General features: G+C 48.5%; 1 protein-coding gene across 3 annotated transcripts in view; it reads right to left on the bottom strand.

Moving 5' to 3' along the window:
* Positions 1-10,671, bottom strand: part of LOC142767522 (uncharacterized) — a 105,937-nt gene that overhangs the window by 14,381 nt on the left and 80,885 nt on the right. The window contains exon 1 of one of the 3 annotated variants that reach the window (XM_075869333.1): positions 2,108-2,322. The exons of the other annotated variants lie outside the window; for them this stretch is intronic. Coding sequence (XP_075725448.1) covers positions 2,108-2,203 — 96 coding nt within the window. The 5' untranslated portion in view covers positions 2,204-2,322. Of the gene's footprint in view, positions 1-2,107; positions 2,323-10,671 lie in introns of those variants that run through there. 3 annotated transcript variants of the gene reach the window in all.

The raw sequence follows: 10,671 nt of genomic DNA, 5'->3' as shown, positions 1-10,671 counted from the left end.
AGAATCCGGCCAGTACGAGCAGAGTTACAAAGATTTGTCGCACGCTGCAATCGCATTCACTCTTCTCTCGTCCCTACGAAAGCACGGAAGCTAACTAGGGAGGCTTGGAGGGGGCACATAAAATACGTCGCGCGCATCTCGTGACCTTGAGCACTTTTTTCTTTCTTTTTTCTTTCTTCGAATGCGCGGCTTTTCGAGCATGATCCCGCGCGCACGCGAGGACATTATGCGGCCTCTCGTGGCGATTCCTGTAATGACCTAGCACGCCATGTTTAAATAGGCTAATGGCTGATAGATAGCCTTAAATGAGTGATGTTTGAGCGTCTTTCATCATTTGTCGAAAAAAGGGAACGTAATTTTAGCTGATTTAGATAATATATTGTGAATTCCAGGCTACGTGCTGACGCTATACTGGGTTCGCATGTTCTGGGAGCTTGTACTACCGACCAGCAGTGTTTCCTGACAAAGCACGAAAAGTATTGCAGGGTCCCTTTTAAGTCCGAACAGCATGCGCGTGGTTTTCGAGTGACAGCGGAGAAATATAGTGGCAAACGAGCTCCCTCGCGCTGTCACGTCACGACGGCTGCAACCACACGTTGGTGACGAAGTTCCATTGTAGCTAAACTAGAAACTATCACTTACATGTCGATAGATAGCGGAAAGAAGTTTACAATATATCCGTGTCAACATACCGAATCTATTACTGTCTTGTGTGGCTAAGGATGTCATAACAGCGTTTTGGGACTTTCGTTTTTCGCAATATTTTGTTTAACTGCAACAGTAAAATATCGAATAGCGCCTGAGGGGTTCATGAGAAGCGTAGGCCGCGACGGCTACGACGGACTTTGCATCACGATTTGACATTGCAGCAAGCTACTACCGAAACATCAAAATAAACCGCCGACAACAAGAACCACAACCAAATACGAGTCGCTGCCTCACTCTGCGCGTGAAATGTGACAATATGAAAGGCAGTCTATATATTCATTTCAAGTACGCGCGGACAACAAGCATCAAGAGGAAGTTGCATTCGAAGCGAGAATCAAAGGTGCTGCCATTTTGCCGGAAATCGTTGCACCCACATGAAGGCGACAAGTGATCTTTTATTAAAGAATATTCACGATGAGACAGTCGACATCGACGGATGACCGTCAGTGACAGCACATTCTGTCACTCGTTACTGTCGCTCGTTGCCGTCACTCGAAAGTCGTGTGCATGTGCTTGGGCCTTGTTGTCTTATTCACATATTTGTACTTGACATAAGCGTCTTATTTGGATGCAAGAGGCTCAGGCCACCTTCTCTGCCTTTCTTTTAGTAAACCTGTCTCTTTCTTTTTCTCTTGGTGCAAGAGATGGCCCACCCTACTCTATCCTACACTACCACACAAAGTGGATGAAAGAAGTTTATTTAGGTCCAACAAGTCGTCCTAGTTTCCTGGTCCGAAGTGGGCAACTTCCACGTTGAGACCGGAAGACCTAGCCTTTCGTGCGCTTTGCCGTCTTTGGAACCACCTATAACTGCGCCTCTAATGTCGGACTGCGTATAGCTCCATTCCACTGTTCGCCAGTGTTTGCCTTGTCGCGGCGTAACGCGGAGCAACGCCAGGGCCGATGACTTTGATCTGTGGTGTGGTGGAATTCATGGCGTCTCGTAGGAGCACAGAACTAAGGATATGAATTTTTAATTAGCAGCGGCTACGGATGGGTTGTTGTTTGTTAAGAGCCATGGCGTAATGGCCAGTGAGGAGCGGGAGCGGGGAAAACCCTGAAGCTTTCTCACATGCTTTAGTAAGATATTTATGGAAAGGATGCCATGAACAATCTTGTTATTCTTCCAGCGTGAAGGATTGCCAAGAGGCAAAAAAGAAATCGTGAGTTACTTCTTTAAAACGACTGTGTGTCCATCCCCGTACACTGTTATCAAACAGTGCCCGTAGCGCACTAGTGCAAATAAGTACACAAAAACATGAGATCTAGATTAATTGAGCAGGTTATAGAGCTTATTGACAAAAATTGTTAAGAAAGTTGATTACGGCAAGTACCTTTGAAAGAAAACAAGTAATCATATGGGAGGGGAAGATTTAGTGACGATTTCGATAGCACATACCTTATGCGGAGTCTGAGCACATCCTTGTGTTGAGGTACGACCATCTGTGTTTAAACTTTCGGCTTCTCGCAAGGTATTGGCTACACCATCAATCATAATTTTTATGAAGTAGGACGGCACCTACCACGTCATTCTTTTTCCTTCTGCGGATACGTGAGGTACCTACTACACTTCCTAAATATATCAACTGCTCTTTGTTGATGCTGAATGTGGATGATGACTCTGAAAAAAAAATATTACTGAGTGGTTTGCATAGAATGGCAAAAGGTGAACTAATTACACTCGTTGCGCAATTATCATTGCGTTATGACATGTTTCTTATTTTTCTTTGCTGCCATGCTATATCACGTAGATTAACGCGACTCCTTGCCCCAAATGAGGCCAGTATATGGTGTTTTTACTAAATGGTTACAAGAACAATCTTGACTCTGTGGTAGAATACTCTACTGCCAAACAAAGAGCTTGTGGTGAAGTCTCATTCGATCCTGAACATTTTTTTTCATGTCCATCAGTTACGCCACCAATGGCGATGGCGATTGCGGCGGTGACGCTGCGCAACGCAGAGACGGGAGCTTAAGAGGTGAGCTTTAAAATGTACAGTTCTCTAAGCCAATCAATGGGGTCCTCTGATATCGGCTGCCACGTTATATCGGCAAATTTCTTAATCTCATCTGTCCGCGTCATTTTCTGCTTCCCCCTCACTGGTTTGCCCTCTTTTAAAATCCAGTGAAGTACCCTCAATGACCAGTGATTATCTTGCCTACGCGCTGCATGCCAGGACAACCGCTGATCATTGAGGGTAATTGCCGGAATTACAAGAGGGAGAAATGCGTGAAGACGAGCCGGAAAACTAGGTGGGCAGATGAGAGTAAGAAATTGGCAGGTACAACGTGGCAGCAGAGAGCACAGAACAAGATGATTGGCAAAACATGGAAGATGCCTTAAGTCAAGCTGCTGCTGTTGATGACGACGAAAAAAAAATCTGCTACAAGAAGCGTTCTTCGGGTCGCTTGTCTTTACAAATTCTACCGACTTTCAGGAAGCACGTGGCTTCAGGCTGCAGGTAGCTTCACATTGTATTGGCCTATTTACAAAGTTTACTTGTGCTTTGTGAAGACGTTTATCATAAAGTGAAATAAGTAAAGGTGTGAAACGTGACGTCCTATGCTTGGACAATCAATACGAAGCCGATCAGAAGACAGACTGCTTTCTCCATCAGCATACGAGGAGCTCTTAATTTTGCTCGGCTCCCGACTTCGTGCTTCTCTGCGGAACATACCAGCTTGCCCCTTGCGTGGAACAAGAGAAGATGTATCGATTCATCTGTGACAAATATACATAGACTTCGCTGCTGAAGGTATTGCTTGCGAGGAGAAAAACACGAAACTATGAGAAGGGTAGGATGCCTAACATATAATAGAATTCAACAAAAATTGCACATGCTGCACAGAGGGGGGACCGCCAGGGGGCGCCGACTAGTGCGGACGCGCTGATTTCGCCTCCTGCCTTTTTCAAGGTTTAGGTTGGTTTCTTTCGTTGAATCCGGGTACATTATGTGTTAAACCACGCAATGCGTTGTGAGGACTTGACGAACACCGGCCTTTCTACGGTGGGTGACTTTTTCCCCCTTTATGAGTGTGTGCAGTTCCGACCACACCTCGGCACAGCTAACCCTAACGCGGTAAGCCTAACCTCGGCGAGGCAGCGCAGGTAGGCCTAGGCCTAACCCTGTGACCGCGGGTGCCTTAGCCCAAGATGGAGATCGTGGAGGGAGAAGAAATCTCTCAGGACGAAGCAAGCAGCCACGGCTGGATGACGGCATACTGCCGCAAGAACAGCAAGGGGATGAGAATGGCGACTACTACCCGCGAACGCACCCCAACGCGTGGCGGGCGAAAGGACGGTGGCGGCGCCGCCGCACGGAACGCGTGTCAACGCATTGTCGCCACCTCGAGGCTCCCTCAACTTCCTAGGGACACGTATCGCATCATCGTAAGACCGAGGGACGGTCTGAATGTGACCAAGGTCAGTCAAGTACATTTCGAGCAAGCCCTGGCCATGGCGGCGGCCCTGGCTCTGGCCGAAATTGAAAGGACACCATTTGTCCCAATGGCACTCAAAACATTTATGTGGTGTGTACTCCTCATGAGAAGAATGCATGCGCCTACGTAAAGGCGCAGCAAGTCCGAGTGGGCTATTGCACGTACCGGGTCTCTGTGTACCCGGCTCCCCCCCCCGATGGCACGTGCAAAGGTGTCATAAGGTGTGTCGACGTGGATATCAGCGAGGCTCAGCTCTGAGCACGAGTTGTGAATCACCGTAACCCAGGAGCCATCGAGGTAAAAGAATCAAGAACACCACGGCTGTGGTAGTATTGTTCAAGGGTATGAAGGTGCCCAATTATGTGTTCTGTAGCGCGAGCATGTTTCGCTGCACACTATACAATGACACCTGGAGGTGTGCTACGGCTGCGGAGGTTTAGGACACCGTGCTGACGTTTGCCCTAATCCAAACAGCAAGTGGTGTCGCACGTGCGGACAGAAATCACCAACGGAGGATCATCATTGCACTCCAAAATGTTCGCTATAGTGAGGTCCACATACCACTGCTGGCATGCAAAGACAGATTTCAAGTCCCCTACATCGTCCGAAAGAGACGACGCCAACGCCACCGGCGCTCCGAGAAGACGCAGATGGCCCTAGGAATGCAGTCCCGTGACTCCAGCGTCTCACCTAACGTCTCCGGCACACCCAGGAAAGGAGTCGCTTGCTGGATTCCGTGGTGACCGGTTGTGCGCGCGCCCGCTTCGCGCGCTTGCGATCTCCGGCGTCAGCAAAGTTCTGGCCGACTGGGCTCGCCCTACGTCACCTCCTGGCGCCGACGACCTTCGACGACAGTGTAGCTCTGACTTACTGGACTTGCTCTACGCCATCTACCGACGCCGACAAGAGCTCTCACAAGTGTGCCCCGTCCTCGGACTCCAGTGAACGTGCTTCCATCTTTCCTATCTATTCTATCCCCTCAGTTTGTTGTCGCTCGCTCTGGCTTACCACCTCACGTCTCTTCCTGTCTTCTTCTTCTTCCTTTTTTCTACACCTCTACTCCTACCCCTTTTTATCCCTCTTCACCCCCATCCCTTGTGAGCTACTGTTGAGGTGTCGCTCACTGAAGCAGACAGTTACGGGCTCACTTTTCTCTTCCTTTCGCTCTTAGGAATCACCTCTCTCACGCCAGCTACGCAAGAGCCGCTCGCGTTCCAGAGGGCGTTCGGCGTCTAGTAGGAGATTCCTGGAGGAACTTACATGGGCGGATCGAGTCAAGGAGAAGACGCCTAAACCCAAAAAGGTAACGCGGTCAGTATCGCCGGAGCACGGTCAAAAGAGTGAGGTTGAACAATTACATCAGGAGATTGCCAGTCTCAAAGCAGAGCTACGCAAACAGAAAGCTGCGCAGACCATTTCCAGCAGATTCGAGGGCGCGAACGTTGCGGATTACGCCGTGCATAAAAGCACGCAAGAACCCAAAGTCGAGGTCAGCAAGGCCAAGCGTAAGGCTCCACCTCCAAAGGATGATAGCGACTCGGAGATGCCTGTAGTGGAAAGCTCGCAGAACAAGATGCTGGAAGAGTTACTTAAGATTTCCAAAAAAAAAATCAGTTAGGCATTAATCAACTCGCGCTGCGCATGGGAGCACTTGAGAGTAAAGAACGAGCCATAGAAAATAAGGTAGTCGCACTTGAGAATAAGTTGGCTATTAAGGCCAAGCCAAAGTTACGTACACAAGCTGTAGCTAACGATGATACGGGGGTGACCCCGCAGGGTAGATAAAACGTTAACTAGCAAAATGGCGGGCACTCGAAATAATCTAGTAATTTGGCATTGGAATTGCACTAGTTTTCAAAGGCGCAAGACCTCACTGCAACAGTACGTTACGGCTCAGGCAGAAAGGCTGCAGGTTATTTTGCTACAGGAAACACTGTGCGACACACCCACCCTCGCTGGTTACAAATCGGTGGCGGCAAGGGGGGAGTCCAAGAGAGGTACAGTTACGCTGGTGAGAAAAAACCTCGCATACGTTGTACATGAGATTCAGCCTGGTCATGGCAGAATGGAGGCGCTTTTCATTGAGGTTATCCCTGACAGGTGGCTCAAACAAAGCGTGTTCATTCTCAATGTCTACAGTCCACCACTCAATCAGAGACAGTCTTTCCACTCCCTGTTTACGAACGCCGCTACACTCGCTAGACAGTCACCGTTAGTAATCGCGGGAGACTTCCAACGCCCCACATAACGCATGGGGATACATAAGCCAAACGGCTAAGGGCATAAATCTAGCGTGGGCAGTCGATGACCTAACGCTAACAGTCATCACCGATCCCCGGTTTTCCACGAGACTGGGCATGTCGGTGGCTAGAGACACAACCCCCGATCTCGAGTTTATCAGATATTTGTAGCAAACAACCCGAAATAACAAGCAAGAAAACCTGCGCAGCGATTACTTCATCATTAGTGTTACCATTCAGGTCAGAGCCCCCCAGGCCAAGGAATTTAAAGTGACGGACTGTGATGCTTTCCGACAGCTCAGAAACGAGGACACGGGCGAATACGACAGCTTCAGCGAACTCATTGAGATGCTCACAGCGGATGTTAAAAAAGCCACAAAAACTATTCAAACCGAGCTCGATGTTCTCAGGATGGATCCGCACCTCACACATTTTTTTGGAAGCCAAAGCCTCCATTTTGAAGCGATGGAAACACAGAGGCTTAACCGGCTGTTACGAAAGAGGGTTGCAGAACTTAAGAGGAAGATTGAACAGTACTACACCGAGTTAGCTCAGCTACAACGGGATGAGATCTGTTCAGCAGTCGATGGACGCATGCGTACACGGGGAAATGGAATCTTCTTAAACACATGCTAGATGGCACGCAGACCAAAGTCAATCAAAGACAGGCACTGTGCCGCCTGATTCACAAGCACAGACAAGAGGATGGAACGGAAGAAACGCTCTTAGACGAGGTAGCAAATGGATATCTCCCGCTAGGCGCAGGACGCTCAGAAAAGTATCCTGAAATAGAATGTGACGCGGTAAAAGAGCTCGACGATTCCTTCACGGAGTCTGAAATTAGGGCCGTCCTTACAACTTGAATAGCAGGTCAGCCTTAGGACCCGACGGCATCTCAAACAGACTGGTAAGGAATCTGGATGATAGATCAATTGAGATGCTAACGAAAGAGGTCAACAAGACTTGGGAGAGTGGAAGCGTGCTGGCAGAGTGGAAAGCGCCCTCGATTGTGCTTATTCCGAAACCGTGTAAGCCCTTAAATCTTGACAACCTAAGGCCGATATCGCTAACCTCCTGTGTAGGCAAGGTAGCAGAACATGCGATCCTCAATAGGATCTCGAACTACATAGAAGGCAAGGAACTATTCCCACACAACGTGATCAACTTCAGGCCTGGCTTTTCCACACAAGATGTAATGCTACTTCTTAAGAAGCACATTTTCGATAACAGCACTAGGAATGTTAAGGGGATCTTAGCCCTTGACCTGACCAAGGCCTTTGACACCGTATCTCATCGCTTTGTCTTGCAGGCTACAGCCAGCCTAGGTCTGGGAACAATATTTCAGGCCTTTGTTAGGTCATTCCTGATGAATACAACGGCTACCATAAGGATCATTCAACACAAGTCAGATGAGTTCGCCTTAGGAGCCAGAGGCACTAAACAAGGGGCGGTCTTCTCCCCCTTGTTATTCAATATAGTCAGGAACGGCTTATCGGAGAGGCTCAGATCCCTGTCCAATATAGGCCACTCGCTTTACGTGGACGATATCACAATTTGGTACCCGGGAGGATCACTCGCAGAAGTAGAAAACGCGCTGCAATCAGCCCTAGACGAAACAGAGTCCTACCTAGAAGGCACAGGCCTCCAACTCTCTCCAAACAAATCGGAACTGTTACTGTACAGGCTGGCCAGGCAAGGCATTAGGAGGCTTCCGCACCTAGACCAAATTCCCATATCTCTTTTTGCAAGAAATGGACAGTGCATTCCACGAGTAGATTCAATCAGAATCCTAGGACTACTGATTGACGCGAGAGGGTGTAACGCCAAAACCCTCACGAACATCATGGCCAAAACCAAAAGCATGCTGAGACTTGTTGCTAGAGTATCAGGACGCAGAAAGGGACTCAGTAAAGCCAACCTACTTCGGATCAATCATGCCTTCCTAATGAGCCACATTAATTATGTAGCATCGGCCCTTACATGGACTAGAACAGAAAAAAATAAGCTAGACACTCTCATCCGTAAGAGAATCAAAAAGTTACTGGGGTTACCAGTAACCACATGCTCTGACAAATTAAGACAACTTTGTATGCAGAACGAGATTGATGAAGTGATCGAAGCGCAGGTCACCGCCCAGGTGGTCAGGCTCTCGTCAGCCAGGGCAGGAAGACGCATCCTGGACGAGGCTGGCATGGCTCCTAGAATGCTTGCTGAATGGGAAATTACCTTATCCCGGGAGGTCCGGGAAACCTTCGTGGTCAGCCCATTCCTTCAGAATATGCACCCGCAATACCATGTAGGGAGACGAAAAGCCCATGCACGAGCGATATTACAGAACGCCGCCGAGAATCGAGAATCGACTGTATTTGTCGACGCGGCTCAGTTTGGCAAGTCTAGCACATTCGCGCTGGCAGTCATTGACGGCAACTGGGAATTATGCTCCTCAGCCTCGGTCAGGTTAGCTACAAGCGCAGTTGCAGAACAGGTCACCATATCCCTGGCCGGGACCAACCGCTCACACATACCTTGCTAACAGACTCACGAGCGGCCATCAAAGCTTTTGAGTTGGCTAACCTAGCGCGAGAGGCTGCCTCCATTCTAGAAAAAAGAACAGACCCTGGCACTCACTTAATCTCATGGTTTCCCGCCCATATGGGTGCGGACGTTCATCAGCGCGTACCTAACCTCAACGAACTTGCCCTTGACCGTGTGCGAGATCTGACGCGCCACGGCGGCATGGAGGCCTTATAGGGTCAGGAAGAAATCCAGCATAACGATCCACTCCTTACATTTAATAAAATCACATCTCACTATCGGCTAAGAAGAAGGACCTATTCTCTTCCTTACCCGAAGTTAGATAGGTCTCAGTCAATTACACTTAGAATGCTCCAGACGGGCTTGTTCCCCTCGTGGGGTTTCTCAGTCGTATCTCCACAGACGTTGACTCAAGTTGTCCGGAATGTAATGAAATTTATTGTTCCTTAGCGCACATGCTTTGGCAATGCCCCGCATTACCTAACGGCGAAGCCAACTGGGAAGAGGCACTCCGGAGCCCATAGCTCCAGGCACAAATCCAGGCAATCCAGAGGGCCCAAGAAAGGGCGGAACATCACGGTGTCCCCGCCCCGACCTGGACGCGGCCAGCGGCTTCCGCGGGTCCCCGATAGGGGTTCCCGTGAAAGCTCCCCAGGATCACAGAAAGTTCATCGTCTGTCTGTCTGTCGTTCTGTCTGTCTGTCTGTCTGCCTGCCTGCCTGCCTGTCTGTCTGTCTGTCTGTCTGTCTCTGTCTGTCTGTCTGTCTGTCTGTCTGTCTGTCTGCTCCACAGAGCTTGAGACCAGGAGGTGCATAAAAGTAAGTAAGAAAAGATAAATACACAAATAATATAGGCACAGTCAAGGTGTGACGACACAGACCAAGCCATGCAGCTTATGGTAATTTATTAAGATTATGACGACGTTTATTGGCCTACGCACAAGTGTTTAAGGTAGTGAAACAGAAAGAGCGAACGAAGATGTGCACAGGTACAACGCCGTGTGTGTTTCTTCAAATACATTTGTTCTGCTCCGGCACAGCTTTTCGCAATTGCAAATGTTTGACCAAATAACCCTAACAATTCTGCTTGTGATTAAGATGCGTTTAGTGAAGATGAACCTCATACGTGCTTACCACCGAGTTTGCTATTGTATTTGAAATGAAAAAAATTTAAACATAAGCAAACAGGGATAAATCCAGGATCACTCAAAAATGTCCAACGCACATAACAGTGACCCCTGAGAAGTTACATGATTTAAAATCTAGCGCATAAAGGCGACACACAAAAGAAGGAGGACACAGGACAAGCACTGAACTAGCAACTGAAATTTCATTACAAAAGAGGAGAATCAATACAATCCGTACCGCTGAGTACGCATCCTCCAAACTGCACGTAATGGTCACGCTTTTTTCAGTAAACTGATTGCATAATCATGTAAAAAGATGCATGGGGCGGAAATGCAATTATTACAGTTTTTCATGATGCGGAATGCATCGATGATTCCACGTGAACTTTGGCCCATGTATCTCAAGACGTCATGCGAGTTATTTCGAAACAAAGGTTTACAACTACAGGTGCGACAACGGAGAGAGGAATGTGAAGGGAGTGCGCCCTTCAATGTATTGCAGTGTTGTGGGAGCCTCTCCTTAAGGCAGGTGCCAGTGTGACCTATATGGGACTCCCCGCTATATAACGGTGTATTGTATACCACAGCATGCACGCACGCGACAAACTGAAAACGGTGCTT

The sequence above is a fragment of the Rhipicephalus microplus genome, chromosome 7 (assembly GCF_043290135.1).
Source record: "Rhipicephalus microplus isolate Deutch F79 chromosome 7, USDA_Rmic, whole genome shotgun sequence".
NCBI classification, from domain to species: Eukaryota; Metazoa; Arthropoda; class Arachnida; order Ixodida; family Ixodidae; genus Rhipicephalus; species Rhipicephalus microplus.
This window is presented reverse-complemented; position numbering and strand designations above follow the sequence as displayed.